This window comes from Peromyscus leucopus, chromosome 2 (genome assembly GCF_004664715.2).
Source record: "Peromyscus leucopus breed LL Stock chromosome 2, UCI_PerLeu_2.1, whole genome shotgun sequence".
Taxonomy (NCBI): domain Eukaryota; kingdom Metazoa; phylum Chordata; class Mammalia; order Rodentia; family Cricetidae; genus Peromyscus; species Peromyscus leucopus.
In genome coordinates, this window is record NC_051064.1 from 129,077,370 (window position 1) to 129,099,357 (window position 21,988).

Consider the following 21,988-nt stretch of genomic DNA (forward strand, 5'->3'; position numbering starts at 1 on the left):
CCATTAGCACAGGCGCTGCCTTCAGATGCCTCTTACGAAGCTCGATAGCTGCGGCCTAGTGGAAGAGGCACAGCCATAGACCAATAGGAGTCCCAATCCAGCTGCACAGGGGTGTCTGATCTTGGAAAATCCCTAGGAAGACCCTCCAGCCAGCCAGGGAGAGGAAAGGCAGGAGCTGGGATCAGTTATGATGCATCTAATACATCCTAGTCCAGCTTCTAGCTCCGGGAGATGCAAAAAGTGAACAGCACAGAGAGGGGATCCCCACCCCTCACAGTGGGGGAACACCCTGGAAACACATAGGCACATACTGTGTATGCAGGACTGAGAAGCACAGAGGAAAGTCAGTCAGCAGAGAAAGGGCCAGAGCGAGGCTGCTGCTTTGTGAAGGTGGGCAGGAGGGGCATTTTAGTAGAGATAGGGAGGAGCTGGACATGAGGAGACAGAGCGGCCAGGCCTCAGCCAGGAGGCTGCTTGGGAAGTCAGTCATCTGGGTGCAGGTGGCAGAGCAACCAGAGATGTGAGGAGGACAGGGAGCAGGCGGGGCGTTGGCACTAGGCTGGCTTATGTACTTGCCAGAGTCCAAAAGAAGGTTAATCGGGGTTCTGGGCTCAGAGGGAGTGGGGAGTGTGGTGACAGGCTAGGAGGGGGGCACAGTTGCTACTGTGGGTGGTTTATAAGGCTGGAGGCCCTGTTTGCTGGATGCTCCCAGTGCAGGGGTGAGTGGGACACAGGGTGGGTTAGTGAAGTACTCACCATGCTCTCAGGCAGCCACAGAGCTCTCAGCAAACATACGGAACAGATCAAAGTAGCACCACATCCATTGGAAGAGGAGCCCCTGAGGTGCGAAGGATGTGGCTCAGTGGTAGAGAGCTTCCCTGGCATGCAGGAGGTCCCTAGTTCAATCCTGACGTGGGGAAGAAGAGAGAGAGAAAGAGAGAAAGAGAGAGAGAGAGAGAGAGAGAGAGAGAGAGAGAGAGAGAGAGAGAGAGAGAGGAAGGGAGGGAGGAGGAGAAAAGAAGAGAGGGAGGGGAGAGGAGAGGGAAGGAGAAAAAAACAGAAGACAGAGGAAGGCTGGGGCAGTAACTCAGCCAGCAAAGTCCTTGTCTTGTAAGCATGAGGACCCGAGTTCAATCCCCAGCCCCACAGAAAAGAGCCAAGCATGGTGGCACACACTTGTAAGCCAGCACTGAGAAGGCAGAGTCGAGTGGATCCCCGGGGCTGCCTGGCCACCCAGCTTGTCATCTTGGCAAGCTCCAAGTTTATTGGACCCTGTCTCAAAAACAAAACAAGGTGGACAGTAGAGCTGACGTCGTCCACTGGCTTCCACACGTATACCCACGCAAGTGCACAAACACACAAAAACAGGAAAGAAAAGGAAAGGCACAAAGCAAGCATATGAGGTCACCCTGCCCTGGCAGCTCCATGGCGCCCAGGGCTCTGCAGAGGACGACTGACCTGGCTGCCAGGAAGGGCTCTGCCCTGCTGAGCAGGCACACAGAGATCAAAGGCACGTCTCTGCTCTGCTCTGCCAATTACCAAACTATTAGCACCAGCAGACCCTTCTGCCAGCTTCCTCATTTATAAAGTGGAGATAACCACATCTGACTCGTTCTAGATGAGGTGGCGTCCTTTCCATAAGCCAGGGGCAACCACATACTTGTCATTTTGCCAATAACATTTTTATCATTTTCTTTGTGGATTAACGACTTGCCATTACTTGGTCAATAATCTTTTACAAATTCAGAGGGGGAAGCAGTCAGACAAAAAGCTGCCACAGAACTCACCCTGGGGAAGGTCAGGCCAGACCTGACCACCAGCAGCTGCCCTCGCAACTGGAAAAACCCCTTCCATGAGAGAGGCTTGGAGAGAGTTTCCCTCCAATGGGGTTCTCCAGGCCCCCAGATGCTCACTCCCGCCAAAGTGCCCGCCTCGCCAGTCTCGTTCCACCAACTCATCCTTTAACTCATTATTCCAATTACTGTTTGTTCATGACACCACACAATATTTTCATTATTACATTTGTCTTCTGTTTCACATGGCATTAATAACGCAGCAGCAATTATAATCACCTCTAATTACAACCGGCCCTGCAGCAGAGGCACCCGCCAGAGTTATGGCGGGCCTGCCCACCCTGAGGGGTGCTCTCACTTGCTACCCTTCACGGGAGGTGTCACTGAGATGATTTAGCCCACTCTGTGCCAGCCACGGAGGATACAAACAGCCCTGAGCTCTAATTCGTGGTATGACAGGGTGATCCAGCCCCGGACTTCAGGGGCTCCTGCATTTGATGTCGAAGAGACAGCCTTGACCCTGGGAGGGGACCCCAGTCTACAGCAAGAGATGTGGCCCTGTCCTTGGAAGACCCAGAGCGATGGAGAAGACCTAACCCTCTGTCTCAGGAGGCCCAGACTGATGGATAAGATACAGCCCCTGCCCTGCCCTTACCGAGACCTCCTCTGACAGGGGTGACAGAAGTCACAGATGTCTGAATCAGCGGCGGCACTTCCCTGGGCATGTGCCTGTTTGTTTCTCTGGAACACTGGTTTGTTTCCATTTACGCCCGTGTTTGGCTTCCTGTGGCATCTGCTCATCTCCCCTGCCTCTTTGGAAATGCTCCCAGAAACAAATGTCACACCCCTTCCTTCTCTTGTCCCTTCTCTGGTGCCTAGAACCAAGCAAAGCTCTGGCAGGGAGTCAGGGATCTCTCCCTGGGTAGGGAGTCAGGGATCTCTCACTGGGTAGGGAGTCAGGGATCTCTCCCTGGGTAGGGAGTCAGGGCTTTCTCCATGGGTAGGGAGTCAGGGATCTCTCACTGGGTAGGGAGTCAGGGATCTCTCCCTGGGTAGGAAGTCAGGGCTTTCTCCCTGGGTAGGGAGTCAGGGATCTCTCACTGGGTAGGGAGGGAGTCAGGGCTCTCTCACTGGGTAGGGAGTCAGGATTCTCTCACTGGGTAGGGAGTCAGGATTCTCTCACTGGGTAGGGAGTCAGGATTCTCTCACTGGGTAGGGAGTCAGGATTCTCTCACTGGGTAGGGACTAGCAACCTCTGAGGCGAGCAGTCCCGCTACGCTACCTTTCTTACGTATGTGCTGGGTGTAGGGGAGAGATGGGAGGGTCTCACTAGGCTGGAGACCGGACAGAAAGCTGGTGTGCAGGAAGCTGAGGCTGGGAAGGCAGTCTAAAGTTCTGCTGAAGGCCATGTTTGGAGAAACCAACTGTCCTGACCTGGGCAAGGGGATTTCGGAACAGTAAGGGCACTGTGAACCTGAACAGCAAAGAGCTGACCGCAAGATTCCCGACAGTCCAGAGCAGGCGGGACTCCACGCCCAGTGGAGGCAGACAAGCTGGAATCCAGAGGAAGAATGACAGAGTGAAGGCCCACAGGCTTGACCACTCCCTCCGTGTTCACCTGTTTCACACATCAGATGTTACACACTTATTCTCTAGTCTCGGAGGACATGCTTACAATCCAGATAAGGAGCCCAAGGTTCAGAGAGCTGATACAACTTGTCGGCCTCGAAAGTCTTTCCATCCCGCTCACCTCATGCCTCTGCCTAGGTGGAGGGAGAGGGTGGGAAGTCCAGAGATGGTAGGGCACTGCCGCAGATAGACCGAGTCACCGTGTTAAACTGTGCACAGCCTCGGCAGCGCCCCCAAGCCACACCCTCATCAAAGGGTACCCAGAAAATACGCAGGCTAGAAAGATGCTTGCTGAAATTGTCAGCAGCGCTGCCCCCAGGGTGTCCACCCACCTTGCCCCTCCAGTTTTATACCCTGCTTTGGAACATTCATCTGATATTTTGTCACTTTGCTCGCCCAGTGAGTTTCAGGCACCCAAGGCACCCTGTCTCCTTCAAGATAAACAAACAAGGTCTTATGCAAAGTCTTGGGAAACTAAAGCAGAGAACAGAACAGGGATGGGGAACAGAGCCCATTGAAAAGCAGAGACTTGGTAGCGGGACACAGCCACCTCCTTCAAAGAACTAAGAGAAGCTCTGGGGACCAAGACTCAGCCCTGAAGGTCTCCATGTGCCCTGTGGGTGTCGTCTACCCCACTCCCAGCTTAGGGTGACTAGAACCAACTAATGGCCTCTTAGTGGACTTGAAGGACCTTCCGGCCAAGAGTAAGGGCACAGAGCAGCAGCAGGGGAAAGGAGACGTGCCACCAGCCACCACACAGAGACGTGCTCCAAACCTCCCGTCTGTCCAGACATGTAATGAGCCTGCCATCTGGACTCCTGTTTCCACCCTTCTGGAACCTGGCTATTTTTAGCTCCGTGCCTCTACTGAGATCCGTGTATAGCCGCATTCCTCCATTCATCCGTTTATTTGACCAACATTTATCGTATGGCTATGGGCCTTGGAAATGCACAGCTTCTTCAAGCCCTGGCCCTCGTGTGGCTCATAGTTGGGGTAGGAGATGAACGCAAATGGCAAGGCAAGCAGGGAGCAAGGTGGCAGGTGCCTCGACACAGGGGTCACAGATGGGAGCCTCACAACCAGTGACCCTAGAGAGCCCACACTGCAGGCTCGCTAGCCGGGCCTTGCCACCAAGTCTGAGCTAGTCAGGCACTGCCCATGTGTAGAAGGGATGGTGCTATGACAATCCCCCAAAGAATCATAAGACAGCGGAGGAGATGGAAATACTAACAAGTCAAGTAGACTGTGATGCCTGCTCTAAATACAGGCATGAGAACAGTAGGAAAGACTGTTTCTGCAGGGCAGGAAACAGGTTTCCAGAGCTAGAGTGGTTTTAATGGCTGCCAGATGAAGCTGGGTTTTGATAAGCTTATGCTAAAACTTTCTCAGAGCCCCAGAACCCTACCTAACACGGGCCCCAGGAGGTGGCATTTCCAGCCCATCCTCTTTCTGGATGGATACTAGGTGTAAGCAGCCACGTTCAGGTTCCTGTGTCTACACTAGGGAAGAAGGCCTGTGCTTGCCCGTTGGGTCTGGTGTTTGTGACTCTTGGCTGGCATGGCCCTGGCAAAGTGGCTGCGGTGTTTTGTGTGTAAGGGTTAGCGATTGTAATCCATCCCTCCCTAGCACCTAACTATGAGTCCTAAAAGGTCTCCTCATCCTAGGTCTGGCTGCCTCTCTCTCTAGCATCCTTCTGTTGTTATGATACTGTGCAGACAGGTGGGGGGGGGCAGTGCTTTATAAACTAACAGAGTGAAAGAGAAGGATGTCCCATGGTGTGACTTCTGTTTCTAGGGCAGAGACAAGCAGAGCAAGAGAGATGAAGGAGGCAGGCAGAGCTGCGGGGGAGCTGGTGCTGTTAAAAGTTTGGTAGACTGTCCTGGAGACAGACAGGCAGGCAGGCAGGCAGGCAGGCAGCCTTGTCACCCCTGCGAGGTTATGCAGAGATGCAGTGGCCTTTTGTGTGAGTGGGTTAATCTGTGGATATTACAATTGTCGTTCCAGCGGAGTGTGGGAACTCAGTCACGGGCACTCAGGGCACTTTGCTGTCCCCCAACTTTCCTGTGAACTACAATAACAATCACGAATGTATCTACTCCATCCAGACCCAGCCAGGGAAAGGGATTCAACTTAAAGCCAAGGCATTTGAACTCGCAGAAGGAGACCTCCTCAAGGTAACACAGTTGATTTCATGCAGTGTGTGGGGAACGGTGTGCAAAGTGTGGCTACCTCCCCATCTGTCCCCGTGTGGGTGGCCCAGACCTCCCACTTCCACCTGAGTTCCGATGGACAGCCTCACCTGGGAAAAGTGTGTGGCCTTAGTGTTGGCTTAGGAACTGTCTGCTCTTACAGATGTGAGTTAACCGCATGGTAAAATACTGGGAGAGAGCTCAGCTGGTAAATCGCCTGCTGTGTGAGCGTAAGGAGTTTGGATCCCCCACACCCATGTGTAAAGCCAGCATGGCGGTCACAGCTGTAATTCTGGCCAGCTAGTCTAGCCAGTCAGTAAATTCTAGGTTCTGTGAGAGACCCTGTCTCTAAAAATAAGTGTAAAAACTACAGAGATTGATACCTAACATCATCCCCACATGCACAGACACACAAGTACATGCACATGGAGACTTTTGAAGCTGGGCTAAATGCATTTTGTGTTATATTGTTACAATCTTATGGGGGCCAGGGAGTGGAATGTGGTAGTTTGAATGTAAGTGGCCCCTGTAAGCTCACAGGGGGTGGCACTAATAGGAGGTGTGGCTTTGTTGAAATACTTATGGCCTTGTTAGAGGAGGTGTGTCACTGTGGGGGTGGACTTTGAGGTCTCATATATGTTCAAGCCATGCCCAGTGTCTCAGTTCACTCCCAGTTGCCTGTGGAATCAAGGCAGCTCCTTCTGCTGCACCATGTCTGCCTGCACGTCACCAAGTCCCACCATGATAATGGACTGAACCTCTGAAACTATAAGCCAGCCAATTAAATGTTTTCCTTTATACGAGTTGCCATAGTCATGGTGTCTCTTCACAGCAATAGAAACCCTAACCATGGACCATGACCTTAAATCTGAACAATTAATTGTTTGGTTTGGTTTTGTCGTCAACTTGACACAAGCTGGAATTAAATGAGAAGAGGGAGCCACAACCGAGGAAGTATGTCCACACACTGGCCTGTAGGAGAGCCTGCGGGCATTGTGTTAATGGCGTGTTGACTCGCCGCCCACTGTGGACAACGCCTCTCTGGGGCAGGTCGTCCTACAGCGTAAACAAAAGCGAGCTGAGCGGGGCGGAAAACACGCCAGTAAATAACCTTCCTCCATGGGGTCTGTTGAGTTCCTGCTTCCAGGTTCCTGCCTTGTTCCCATCCTGACTTCCCTCAGTGGTGGGTTGATGTGGAGGTGTGAGATGAAATCAATCTCCCCAAGTTGCTTTTGGTCACAGCATCCTATTACAGCATTAGAAACCCTAAGTATGACTCTGTGTGTGTGTGTGTGTGTGTGTGTGTGTGTGTGTGTGTGTGTGTGTGTGTGTGTATATATGATATGTGTGTGGTGTGTGTGCGTATACGTACATATATGTTGTGGTATACATGTTGCATTTGTAATGTGTTATGAGCATACATGTCCACGAATGAATACATGTATGTATATATTGTGTGGTACATGCATAAGTACACATTTGTACATGTTTTATGTAGTGTCTGTGCATATGTGTATATAAATATTGTGTGCCTGAGTACTGTTTTGTGTATAGTATATGTATATATGTTATGTGTATGGTGTATGTGTAAGTACATGTTGTGTATAAATGTTGTATGCATGAATGCATGTGTATGTATGTGTATGTTATGTGTGTACATGTTTGGATATGTAGTGTATATATATGTGTGTGTATATACATGTATATGTGTTTATATTGTTGGAGTATGTGGTGTCAATGTGTGAGCATATGATGTGTGTGTGCACACACTTTCTTACATATGTTTCCACATGTATGTGAATCTATGTGTCTGGTCTGCTCACTTGCATCTGCACCATGTGTCCGCATGCTTTGTGCACATATGCTGCATATGCCCTGCGCATGCAGCAGCATCCGTGTGCTGTGACATTGAGTGTCAACAGGCCGAGGGAAGTGAGCTCATTAGGGAAAGAAGTGGCAGGACTCGGATGACAAAGGGAGTTGTTATGAGCCGAGAGACATCTGTCTTGGGTTTCTTTGTGTGTGCTTAAGTGGCTGTCACTGATCATGTGACGGGCATCCGTGTGTGGGTAATAAACAGCTGAACTTGGAGATGGGCTGAAGAACTGCAGTGATAAAGTGGATTCCACAGCAACATCCCCAGATTCAGTCATTTCGTCCTAAGCCGAGGAACTGGGCCAGCTTCTCCTAACACGACTCGTCTCAGCAGCTGGAGAGACACGAACATGAGGAGCGTTCAGAACAACTGAAGGCCGTCACTCCAGGAAGGATAAAGAAGAGCCATTAAAGTGTTTATGTCCACTTGGTCCATGGACCCATCCCTGGAGCCTGTGCACTCACTCTGTCTCTCTCTCTTACTCACACACACACACACACACGCACACGCACATGCACACGCACACGCGCACACGCACACGCACACACACACACACACACACGCACACAAGATAGTATTAGTGTGTTTCATGCAGTTGACTGATCCGCCAAACCTGAGGCCTGTCTGTTCTCCTGTGTGTATGACTCCTGACCTGCTCATTACCCTAAAAACTAAAAGTCCCCTGAAGTTTGGATGAGGCCGCATGTCTGGGTTTCCTGTTGCCAACTCACTCTTTTTGTTATGGTCCCTGAAGTCGATCTTCCTGCCACCCTGACATGAGCAAGACAGGAGGTGCCTTAAAACACGGTCATACAGAAAGACAACTCACAGATCAAGTTATCAGAGGACGCACGTGCACACAATACAGTGTGCACAGGTTCCCGTCAGGACAGCTAGAGGCAAGTGGAGAAAGATGGAAATCAGGCAAGGGTGCCTTTCGTGTACAACGTAAAGGAATTTCTGAACAGATATAAAAACACAGGCTCATCCAGTTCTCAGTTCTCGAGGCCTGGAGACTGTAAGCCCAGGAACACGGTGCTGCAACTGAGGAGAGCTTCCTTACTTCATTGTAACAAAGCAGAGAGCATCCCGTGATGATTCCTGGACTGTGAATTAAGTGTCATAGATTCCAAGGGAGGGCTGGGGAGGTGGCTCAGTGGGTAAAGTGTTCCCACACAAGCATGAAGACCCCCAACACCATGCAAAAAGCCAGGCATGGGGGCACGGGCTCACAAAACCAGCCCTGGCGAAGTGGAAGCCAGGGGATCCCCGGGGCTCTCTGGTCAGCCATCTTAGCCTAGCCATTGAGCTACATGACCCAGAGAGACTTATAGCAGAGGGCAAGGCACATGGCTCCTGAGGAACAACACCCAAGATTGACCTCTGGTCTACACACCATGTAATGTATACCCCATGCACCCACACCCATATATACCCACCCACATCTGCATAGACATAAATTTTTTTGAAAAGGAGCATCCATGCACAGCAGAAGACAAGGCCATTATTGGGACAAGATCTCAATCCTCCTCACTGTTTGTTAAGCATGAGCGCTAGACTTGAGAGACAACAGAGCCCTGATTCTCTCCTGACATAACATCCTGGCTCTTGTTGATACTCCAGGGAAAGATCATTAAGAGTTGTCAGACTCGGTTAGAGAATGAGCTGCCACCATCCCCAACACCCCTCCACCGGAAACGCTTCTGCATGATGGGGCACTTTGGGGCCCGGCCCCTTTGCTCTCCCTTAGAATGTAGGGGGGTGTTTATACTCTCCATTTCCATTCTCCCTCTACAATGATGTGCCAACAAGGAAATTAACCAGCTATGTGTGAATATTCAGATGAGAAGGGGACCTGTCTGAGAGATCAGAGCTAATTGCCCCTCTGTGTGCCACAAAGAACAGAAACATACTTTTAAAGCTCCTAATTGGTATTCTTCACAGGGCTTGAGAGAATATTGTATTTATGGAACAAAATAGGCAATAATGAAAACAGAGCTATCTCCGATGAGGAAAGATTGGATGGAGATGAAAAACATGATCATCCAATTAAAACACCGAATGGAGACAATGGAGGGAGGTGGTAACACAGAAAAATGAAATCAGCTCATTACGGGACGCTCCTGAGAACATCTCCACGTCTCAAAAGGAAATGAAGAAGAGGATTCTTTTGTATTAATGAAATGTTCAATCATTCCACAATAAAACTTGATGTGCCAAATAACATGGCTACTAGAAATATAAAATATACTTTAATAAAGTTGGTCATTGTGGGGTTTCCAGGAAAAATTCTAATACACCTCTGTGAGTCTCTGACATATCACCCACATGAAAAATAAATAAGGGCTTGGTGACTTTATACCGTGACAGAATAAACCCAAAGAGAGGAGGAGAAAGACACCTGTTTGTCTGCTTGCTTGTGTTGGAGAGTCTCCAGGTGGAACAACTGAACTCTCCATCCTCCTGCCCCAAGCTGGGATGGCAGGCATCTGTACCCTCAGACTGGAAAGATGGTTTCGAAGGAAGAGCAGAAACTGGACTTGACGATTCAAGTTTGTGATTCCAGTACCCGGGAACCGAGCAGGAAGAATGTCATGAGTTCAAGAACAGCCTCAGCTACCCAGTGAGTTCCAGGCCAACCTGAGCTACACAATGAGATCCTGTCTCAATCAATCTATCAACCAAATAAGGAAGTTAGTAGGAAGAAACTTTCAAAAGAGACTAATAACCCTGGCAAGACTGATCAAAAGAGGCAGGGGCAGGTGTAGAACACTCGGAGAAGAGGGATATAAATGTGGCTGTGATCTAGAGGATGGTGATAGGAAAATAGGAACATCTGTAAGCCAAGAAATCTGAACGTTCAAAAGAAATGGAAACAGGCATATAAAATACTATATATACATATACCTAAGATAAAATGTTATATATATGATTAGAAAATTATATATATAAGATTAGAAAATGATAATATTTGAGACTGGAGAGATGGCTCAGAGGTTGAGTTTGTGCTGATCTTCCGGAGGACCCAAGTTCAGCTCCCAGCACACGTCTTACAGCTCAAAACTGCTTGTAGCTTCATCTTCAAGAGATCTAACGCCCCCTTCTGGCCTCTGCTGTCACTGTACTCACATGCACATACTACACATGTAACCCCATAATTAAAATATTTTTAAAAGCACTAATATTAGAAAGTGAAAACCCAAATAAACAAGACACCATTTCTTCAAATTGTCACCTCCCCAAGCTCCAGGCCCAGCCTGGTTTACAGCTAAACCCTGCAGTAATCAAGCTGCTCTGGAAATAAAGAAAAATAAAGATCCACCTCCCAGTTCACGTTTATAAATGGCCCGGGTGTTAAAGAAAGGCTGGGGGGAGGGGCAGTGAGGAGGCAGGTGATGTTCAGATGGGGCAGAGCCCTACCTGGGGAGAGGACCAGGACTTTGTCTTCAGGATCTATTGCATAAAGGGATGGGTAGAGTACTTATAACATATTGCGCATTTAAAAATCACACAATAAAGGTGATAAGTGGGGCTGGAGAGGTTGCTCATTCACAAAGTGCCTGCCGCACAAGCATGAGGACCTGAGTTCTGATCCCCAGAACCCACATGAAAGCCAGACTCGTCTCTTATAGGTGTGTATCTGCAGTCCCATACTGGAAGTCAGACACAGGGAGACCCTGGCACTTGCTAGCCAGCCCGTTTAGCCAAATCAGTGAACTCCAGGTTCAATGAGAGTCTCTGTCAGAAAGAGAGAGAGAGGTAGTTGAAGTGATGAATATGTTAATTAGCTTCATTTAATTGTTCAATATTTATACATCATAGCATCGCTCCATATTCCACACAGATATAACTTGTCAATATAATTTGTAGTGAAAACCTAAATATTAAAAAAATAAAAACAGGAGCATGGACCTAGTAGGCCAGTCTTACTTATGATCATTGGTCTAAAAGCCCCTAGACAATACAGGATTGAATCCAGCAACATGTCAATATAAAGATAGCAAAGCAGGCAGGATCCAAGACTCTGAGGCTGTGTCTGCCCAATAGAAAAACTCATGATGTTATTGTTTCAACTCCCTGCATGAGATTGCCATTGTCTGGGTCTAGACTCTTCAAACACTGAGAATTTCTTGTGGTTCGGTCTAATATCCTAGGTATAGGTTAGAAAAAAAAGAAAGGAAGGGAGGGAGGGAAGAAGGGAAGGAAGGAGAGGGAGGGAGGGAGGGAGGAAGAAAGAAAGGGTCCTGTTAATACATCCCAAACATCCTGTGATGAGAGCCAATCCCCAGTCAGGATTCTTAAAAGATTCTTAAAAAAAAAAAAAAAAAAAACCTGAGAGTGGAACCTTCTCAGCAGGACAGCAGGAAGGGCCTCTAAACACCACAATAAACATTAGGTTTAATGGGAAATTTTCCAGCAGGCTTCCAGGCAGCGAAGGGACAAGACCAGTTGGCCACACCATTGCCAACCGCTCTCTCGACATTATGCTGCCGAGCCAAGCCGTTACAGTTAGACCCAGACATAACAAAGGAAGCCATAAAAATTAGAAAGGAGGGTAGAAAATTGTCTTGTTCATTTAGAAGACACAAATGATTCAACTAATAAGCTATCAGAACCAATAAGACAATTCAACAAAGCAGCTGGTGTTTCTGTAACCAATTAAAACATGTAATCAGGAAAATAAAAATCTCATTTGTTATTGAGGCAAAAACTGGAAAACATCTAGAAATATGCCCCCCCCAGCACATGGATAATCTTTACAAGAAAATTATAAAATTTGATTTTAAAAGAAGACAGGACTATAACAAATGTGGAGAAATACCCACAGAGAAAAAGAACCGGAAGTTGACAGGAGGGTGGTGGAATTGTTGGTCAGCATTCAGTCACCGCCGCTCAGACCCAGTGGTGGTCTGGGAAAGCTAATGGAAATACGATTCTGTTCCACGTCCATCAGACTGGAAAAGAGGCCTGACTTGGCCTGAGAACACGGAGCGCTGGCATGGGTATAAAGCCAGGCACAAGACTGGTGTGAGGTTGGGCAGCATCCGGCTTTGGAGAACAGCCTAGTGAGATCTGACATGATGGAAGTCATGGACTTCCCGCAGGCAGCTTCTTCGTTCTGGAGGAACTGAAGCCCACGTTTGCTAGCATACATGCAGGGGTGTCCACAGAAATGCTGTTCCCACATGTCATCCTGTGTGGAAAGTTCTGCCCTTAGAGGGAGGTGAGCCAGATGTCCATAAACGGTCTTGGACTTCTTGGGAAGATGTTCCCATCTCCTCTACATGCTGATGAACTGGCCCATCAAATGGTAACCTGTTGGAAATATTTTTTTTAAAGATTTACTTCCTGATAGCAGAGGAAAATATAAAAACGCCCAGGAATAAGTAGAGAGTCTTTCTACAATACAATGGCAGCTTGGTGAAATGGAGCTGTGCATCAAAAGATTTGATGGTCTATCAGTTCAGTGCTTTGCTTTCTCAAATCAGTCCATTTCATGGAACTCAGTCGGAATACCATGGGGACTTTTCTTTAAAAGGGGGTTGCTTCCTTTTTTAATTTGGAAACTCTTAAGTTTATCTAGGATAGTAAATATGAGAGAATTCTTTTGTGAAGGAAACAATTGAAAACTTCTGCTGCACACTTAACAGTATTGTAACGCTCCAATACCTAAAACAGTGTGGGCAGATAAATGCCGCAGGAGAGAATATTCACAAATCCCAACTCACAGCATCATACTGGAACTATACAGGCAATAGAGGTGGATTTAAGATTGGTGGTGGGTGGGATATTTACAAACATAACAGGCTTTTGAAGCCTGGAATGGTGGTACACACCTTTAATACCAACATTCAGGAGGCAGAAGCAGGTGAATTTCTGCAAGTTTAAGGCCAGCCTGGTCTACATAACAAGTTCTAGGCTAGTCAGAGATACATTGTAAGACCGTGTCTAAAACACAAAAACAACGCCCCCTCCCCAAAGGGCCTTTTTTTTTGCATGACTAATGGACCAGGGGGAAAGGTAGACTGTTGCATCATATGTAAAATGAATTCCAAATGCATTTAGGGCAAAAATATTGGAGGAAAACACTGGCTTTCTTATTTGTGGTATTTGCCGAGTGTACCTGCCTCAGCATGTATTCTGAATGCTGATAAGTAAATAATCATGTTGTAGATTGTGTTCATTTTGTGCTGGATATCCCTGTAGCTATTTAAATGCTGTTGTGGAAACTATTTAAAGACTTGAAAATGATATGCACTGTATTAAGTGGAAGAGCTGATTCCCATATGCATCTGTAGTTTGATCTTGTGTGTGTGTGTGTGTACATATTTATACATGTTCACATGTCTGTGGAGACCAGGGGTCAATGCCAGGTGCGTTTCTCAATCACACCATCTCTCACCAATTCTGGAATTCACCAGTTTGGGCTGGTTAGCCAGGGAGACCCTTGGGTCCTGTCTGCCTCCCCAGTGCTGGGGTTTCAGGCACATGCCACCACCACATTAACTAAATCAGCGTGGGCAGAGAGCAAGGACAGATGAAAGCCATAGAAGAGAAAGCTCACAAACAAATCTGAGTTTATGGACTAATACAGAATTACGTATGCGGCAGAGGTGGGTTTAAAAATGGTGGTGGGGAGAACTCTTTATACACAGCGTTCTGAAGCCTGGCTTGGTAACTCACACCTGAATCCTAGCTCTCAGGATTAAAATCTGGCTTGTTAGCCTGGGTGCTGGGGGTCCAAACTCAAGTCCTCATGCTTGAGCAACAAGCGTTTTACCAGCAGAACCATCTTCCCAGACCCTCCTTTTTGTTCATGTACACACGCACGCACGGGCACACACACGCGCACACACACACACACACACACACACACACACACACACTTCATAGAACACACAAGCCTGGAACAATCTCCATGGAAACCTAACAGCTTCAGGTTTTCTTTGCTTCGTGCTTTTCTGTTTTATACATTTTTCTGCAATGAGTATTTTATCATAATGATACAAATAACCTTTTGGTCCTTAATGGATTGGAACAAATTATGCTTTGAGATTAAGGAGAAAAACCCCACACCCGTTGTACTTATTAATTAACAATAATTTCTTAATACCACCATACAACATTCAGGGAATGTTGAGATCTCCAAATTATCTCATAAATGTCATCGTATATTTTTGGATTTACAGTTTATTTGAGCCAGGCTCCAAATAAAATCTGCATGCTGGATTTGCTGTCGGCTGCTTGTTAACCTACATCTTTCCCTGCCTCCTTTCCTTTTTCCATCTAGTTATTTGTCGAGGAGTGCATCCCTTTGTTTGGTAAACTCTGTATTCCTTTTCCGATTCTGATCTCGACCTGCCTGGGGCATCATTTCATCTGAACTTCTGACCTCAGTTGTCCCTGTTAGGTGGACATTCAATACAAAGGGGCGGTTTGGCCCGATTTGATATTTCTGGGTGGGTGCAACAACCATATCCTCAGTGGTCTGTTCTCCGCTAAGAAGCACGGGGTGTCTGATTTCTTATGGTGATGTAGTGACCGCTGACTGTTGATGTCTTGATCCATTAATTCCAGCAGGTGTTTTCATGGGTTTTAAAGAAATGATTTTGTGGCTTTGGAGATAGAGGGTAAAGAGTTTGTTATGCAACCATGAAGATCTGAGTTCAGATCTCAGAACCCATATAAAAACTGGATGTGGTAGCGTGTATCTGTATTCCCAGAACCTATACCGCAATATGGGATGTGGGGACAGGAGAGTTCTGGAAGCTCTCAGGCCAGCTAGCCTGGGGTCTACAGTGGTAGATGAGAGTGAACCTGAGCAAACAAGAAATCCTGCCTCTGATAAGATGGAAGGCCGAAGTAACACCCACGACTGTCCTCTGGCCACAGCATGGCATGTGCATGCAGGTGCAGGGACACACGGACACACACACACACAAACACACACAATTTTTTGAAGAATGTTTTTATAACAATTTGGACACAGCATAGAGCTCAGCTGTTTGAAGAGGTATCACCTCAGAGTGGAACCCCAGGATTCTTTCCACAGAGTCCAGAAAGGGATTGAACTCTCAGAGCCTCAACAGAATTCTGCACCACTCCACATTGCTGTTAGCTGGAAGGATGACTTGGCTTCTGAGATGGAAGGGTGGAAATATTGTTCCAATTTGCTGGCAGCTGGCACCACGTTGTGTGCCGTGCACAGACATTCATCTCCCACCCATAGATCCTGTCTTTGATATTTACCAAAGTGGCAGGGGCCTCTCACTCCATCACAACTTCTGTTGTTATTTGTACAACCATCTAGAAAGGAGCAGCCACCCCAAGACCTAGGGAGCCGCTTCATTATTCTAATGATTGTTGCCTTTGCTGGTACCCAGAAGTTCAGGGGACAGATGGGAATGAGGGAAGCCAGATGCCAGCACTATTTCCCCCATTGGCAAACCCAGCAGGCCCTAGGCTGGAGCCCTCATTATGCCAGGAAGGGGCAGAGGCTTGGCCTGGGGAAAGGCAGGTCACCAGAACATGGTGGTCATTTTTAAGTACATCCTGCTTGTGCCCCGGGGATCATATCCAATAGAATAGTCAAGGCAGGCCACGGCCACAGGCAGGCAGAACAATGACTGTATCATCTGCTGGAAGGACAAGCATGTGTGTTCAGCCTATCTGTCTATAGAAACAGATGGCTTGGGGAATCAAGCCACCCCAGCCTGGCCTCCCAAGGCTGCCGAAGTGTGAGCCGGTAGCATATGAGCGCCGAGGAAACAAGCAGATTGCACAGGATCGTTAGAGTAGCAACCAATTCCCAAAGGACAGAGACACACTGGGCCCGGCGCTGTCAGCATGGGGAAAGGCGGCAACCCACTCAGTTGCGAGCTTCACTTTGCCACCTTCTGAGCATCTGATGGCTACCTGCATCTCTAACAGCTGTTACTGCTGCTATCCACTGGGAACATGGGCTGCAGGGCGGTAAGACCTCGTTTGAAATAGGCAACTCTGATGTCATTGGATTGGGCTCTCCGGCATCCAGGTCTATGATGGCAGTAACAACTCCGCCCGTTTGCTGGGGGTCTTCAGCCGCTCCGAGATGTTGGGGGTGACTTTGAACAGCACATCCAGCAGCCTGTGGCTCGACTTCATCACAGATGCCGAAAACACCAGCAAAGGCTTTGAACTTCAGTTCTCTAGTAAGTCTTTTTTGGGTCTGAACGAACTATGAAGTCAGACTTTCCCATTTTGTTCATATGAGCTGGTGTGCCCAGTAGACACACACACACACACACACACACACACACACACACACACACACACACAATGCATGCTTCTATATGTCTTTTAAATCCAGTGGGTGATTGGCAGCTGATGAGTGGATATAGAAAATGTGGTATGTCCATACAATGGAGTATTATTTGGCAACCAAAAGGAAGAAATGATCTGTGCTTTAACATTAATATGAAACTTTAAAACACTACCCTGAGCAAAAGAAACCAAGATACAAAGGACATACATTTTAAAAACTTCACAGAGCTAATACACAGAGGGGAAATCGGCTGAGGGAGTAAGGGGAAAAATATCCTACAACTGTGGCGATAATTTCACAATGATGTGAGTGTAAGAGACAGTAGACTGTTTACTATTTGTGATGGGCCAATTGTGTCGTAGTGACTCCAGGAGCCCCGTGGGTCTCCTCAGGATTCCCCTCACCTGGGTGCTGGATGTCTCACACAGGGAGCTTCGCCTCTTTCAGAAGCGGCTCCATGTAACGGGATTAAATAGAGTCACATTTGAATTCCATTTCTATTAACTGAAAATGGTGAGGATTTCGAGCAATTTAGTTAACCTTCCCAAGTCAATGCTCTCGATTGTAGAGTGCCAATAATTACACCCACCTGTGAGACCCCTATGAATAACAAATGAGAGGCAAGGTCTTCGGAGTCCCACAGAGTGGAGTGGGAGCTCATGGGAGTCTCTGCTCCTCCAGCCCTTTCAACACAGCTGCTTGCATGGTGATGTTCCCTGTGCTGCCCTGTCTCCTCACAGTACCCCAGTGATCAAAATGGAAGCCCTAGATCCCACTCACAGAATCCTACAGGCTCAAACACAGAAATCGATAATCCAGCCCCAAGTATGCATGCTATTACATTCCGAACTCATTTGCATAAAGCAGCAGAGACATACTCCCTCCACAGAGAATGTAGATAGGACTGGGTCATGAGCCTGAGGCTGGCACCCTGGGGTGGTGGCCAGGGCACCTCGAGATACAAGCTGGAGGGGAGGAGACGCAACATGACTCTGTCACCGTGGTCTCTGCTCACTCTTTCTCTTCTGTCTTCCCCAGGTTTCGAACTCATCCGATGTGAGGACCCAGGGACCCCACAGTTTGGCTACAAAGTTCACGATGGAGGTCATTTTGCAGGGAGCTCTGTGACCTTCAGCTGTGACCCTGGCTACAGTCTTCGGGGCAGTGAGGAGCTGATGTGTCTGAGTGGGGAGCGCAGGACCTGGGACCGACCACTGCCCACCTGTGTCGGTAGGATGCCTCTTGATTGGCACGAAACTCCTTGGCCTTTCCCTTACCTGACCCTCAGCCCTGCTCTCACAAAGGGTGTCCAGGACCTGGGGCCGTCAACCAGGATTGGCTCTGCCTGATAGTGAGCACTGCGGCTTCATAGCCTCCCTTCTCCACTTCCTCACACTTCACCACACAGGCAGTACAGTCCACACAGCGGCTTGCCATCGTCACACATTGAGTTGGTGGTGCCAGCTCATGCCCTCAGAGTTGCAGCACAGGCAAGAGAGACGTGGTAGGGGTCTCTGTCGGAATGACGCAGCGACTCCAGGGCTTCCTGCAACACCAAGACTCCAGGTCTCAGTTTCTCTGTAGGTAAAATGAATTCAAGCTCCCTTTCCCAGGGCAGTGCTGGGAGAAAGACCAAGATAAAGAGCTAAATCTAATCGCGTGCCTAAAGAAGACTGTGGTGGTGAGCGTGCGTCTTCCTAAGCCTGTGGTTCTTGCAAGTTATCAGCGGGCATTCCCTAGAAGCTTTGTGCTTGCATTACAAGACCAGAGACAGTGGTTCAAGGCTGAACCGAAATATAATCAGAACACCGCCATTCTGTTTCTCTAACCCCTTCCCTTCCTGCTGCTCAGAATCCCATGGCCCTACTCATCCTGTTTCCCCCAAACCAGATCTTTCCAGTCAAGCCTCCTGTTCCCAACGCCCGCGATGTACCTGTGCGGCACAGGTGGATTTGATGGGAATGAAATAGCCGCTGGGCGAAGTCATGAGTGCCTACCAAACCACACATGCTAGAAATAGGCAGGCAGGTGTCCGTGTATGTGGGAGCAGAGAAATAAGGAGGAAAGGAGAGTCTGTCCCTGCCACTGGGAAGCCCCCGTTCTACCAAAGAGAGCAGGTACACAGATGGTCCTTGTCATGAGGCTGCATCCTGTCTACAGAGTTCTGTTCAGTCTCCAGATGATGTGAGAGAGCTCCACATAGGAAGCAACAGTTTGGTTGAGACTCGGAAGACTAGATGAGATCTCACCATCGGGAGGGTTAGGTGGGTTGGCAGATGGTCTAGCCTGAACACATACAGGGCCAACCAGCTGAACAGAATGGTGAGAAGCCTTAGGGACCACGGTTGGTCCCATTCACTTGGATAACCACACTGTAATGGGGTCTCCACATGGCACACAGGGGTCAAGAGCCAGAATTTAAAGCCAGAAAGTAGTCAGTTGCAACACATAAACAGCCCTTGGGGTCTTCTTCCTTTGTTACTGAGGTTGAGATAGGCTGTAGGCATGTCTCTTCGTGTGTGTGTGTGTGTGTGTGTGTGTGTGTGTGTGCATGTGTGTGCATATAGGCATGTATGTGTGTGTGTACACTCAATGATAAAACCAGAGGTCAGTGTTTTTCCTCAGGAGTCATCTACTTCATTTTTTTGAAACGGGGTCTCTCTCTGAGACCTGGGGCTGGTCAATTCAGCTAGGCTCACTGGCCCCAACAATCCTCCTGTCTTTTTTGCTCCAGCCCCGGGGTTATAGCACTAGGACGTTGCCATCTGTGACCATTCCTCTTTTTAATTTTCTTCTTTCATTCATGTTCCAGGCTCTACATAGGTGCTTAGAATTCAGAGGCGGGCTGTCTCGGGTCAGCCACAGAGACACACACGCATAAACAGACAGCAGTGTGGTACCACAAGGCAAACGAATCAAAGCAAGCAAAATAAATGAGAGACTGTGGCTCCCATAAGATAACTGTTTGCTTTGCAGAAAGGCTTCCCTGTCAGATCCCTCTGCTGGCCAACGTGTCAGTCACATTGGATTTAGAGAACTCACTCAGCCGGGCTAGGAAGACTATTATACTTACAGGCCTTGGAAAGCGTCTTCAGTGAGACTTCCTCAGGCCCCCACTGCATTTAGCGAATTGAGGCACTCTCGCTCTCTCGCTCTCGCTCTCTCTCTCTGTGTGTTTGTGTGTTGTGTGTGTGTGTGTGTGTGTGTGCGCGCGCGCATGTTGAGGATAGAATTCAGCATGGGCTACTGAAGTGACTGCTATAACTTTAAATATTCATATGTTTCCTTCATGGATAGGGAGACTCCCCAGCCCAATTATAGTAGCCAGAGCCCCAGGAGGGAAAGAAGGGAGCAGGCTAGAAAGAACAGAACCTCAAGGAGGCGCCACTAGTGAACACTGCAAGCTGTACACTCAGCCCCCTACCCCCCCCCCGCGCGCCCTCCGGCCAGCCTTTGAATAAAGTGACCCCATGGGGAAGGGAGATGAAGCTGGGTCCCGAACACCCACCCTCTAAGGTAGAAATAGGATGTGCCGCTCCTAGCCAAGGTCATGGATGATGCCCTCCTGCTGCCTCAGCTTCCTGCTCCCAATCAGATCGTCACTCATCCTCTCACTCACTCCCCGCCACAGGCTCACTCACCTCGGTGTCTTTCAATCAAGTTGGAACCACCCGTCCCAACAGCGCCACAGAATGGTGGCCCACAGGGAAGATAGAAGAAAGTCTAGTGTGGGAGCACTCCCACGGGAAGTAGGTCCCTCCCGCCACCTTTCCTTGGTGGTCCCAGGTGAAGCTTCAGGGGCCAGAGTGATGCTTGATGGGATGGTCAGTCATAGTAACAGGTGAAGCTCGGTCTCCCCTCTGTAAATTCTTCTCCAGCTCTTAGCTCCTTGCTTAACCAGTCACTTACTTTGCTACACAGCTCAGCCTTAAGCCTCTTCATTTCCCCTCATGCTTCCTTGGTTCAGACACAGTAATTTTCCTGGGAAGCAATAAGCTTCTACTCACTGGGCCGTGCATCTATTCATTCAGTAAATACTTATTAAACTTGCGTTATATGCCCTACGCTCTACCACATGCTCGATATGCAGTCTACGGCAAGGTCTCTGCAGCCAAGAGTCTGGTATGGCGGGGAAATGGACACTGTTTTAATGCACTTGTGATACACTTGTTTCATCCAAACCGTGCTGGGGACACAGGAAGACAGTTTCCGATCTACCAGGGCAGGGGAAGGGTGTCACAAAGGTGTCGTGGGAAGGGCACCTAGCATGTTGTTAGTCCAAGCAGAGGCTGCTTGGGCTGTGGTGCTAGTTCATCAGACTTGGCAGGACCAGGACTCCTTCTGGAGTCAGGGAGGCCAAAGGAAGGGCTACCAGAGGGTATGGACTTTGCTCCAGAAGCATGGCACAGTCTTCTGTTTGGAAGTCCCTTGGACAGCACTGGGGATATGGACTACTGTGCCAACTGAGAGATGGAGAGGGTCTGAGCCAAGACTCTAGCGTTGGAGACAAAGCAGAGACAATGTGGAAAATGTCTCTCTGAGATTCAGGGACAGGGTCTCGGAAGTGTACCTGGCTAGAGGAAGCTGCAGCTCAGGGAGCCACCAGCTCATGGGTTAAGTGGCTCACTCTGATGGGGAGCACACATCTCTCCACTGGTTTCGTTGCCTTGAGGCTCACTCCTCTGTACCCCTCTGAGCTGCTCCTACAGTCCCCTCCCTCACCTTTATAAAGAGAGTTCAGTCACATGCATACACGCTGTGCTTCCTCACAGCAGCCTGGCATACATTGCCTTTCAACAACTCATGCTTGCCCAGCTGGCTAGCCCTGCTATCCACCACTGCACATCCCCAGCCTGCCCTACCACGCCCCTCCTCTTCTCTCTGACTGCAAGATCTCTTCCTCCTGTCCTTCCAGCCTCCCCTGCCATCACGCAGGCTGCTCAACTCTGGCTCTTCCTTTAAGGTGCATTTGAATCCAAACCCTCCCTGATCTCTGTCCTGCACTAGGGGGAACTAGCCTCTTCCTCCTGGGCACCAGCACTTACTAGGACTATGCATGTGCCAGGACAGGCAGTTGTGCAATGGTGTCTCCTCCATTGGCCCTGGCCTAGAGAAGGACTGAGTCTAGTCAGTGGTGTGCTCCCTGGCAGCTAGTGCAGGTCCATCCCTTGGCTTCATGCCCAGGTACAAACCCCTT

The 21,988-nt window shown here is 48.7% G+C and overlaps 1 protein-coding gene across 1 annotated transcript in view; it reads left to right on the top strand.

The window, feature by feature from the left end:
• Csmd2 (CUB and Sushi multiple domains 2) overlaps window positions 1–21,988 on the top strand; it is a 568,711-nt gene that overhangs the window by 399,704 nt on the left and 147,019 nt on the right. Inside the window, 3 exon segments of the mRNA XM_037203342.1 lie at window positions 5,427–5,596; window positions 16,522–16,678; window positions 17,830–18,021. Coding sequence (XP_037059237.1) covers window positions 5,427–5,596; window positions 16,522–16,678; window positions 17,830–18,021 — 519 coding nt within the window.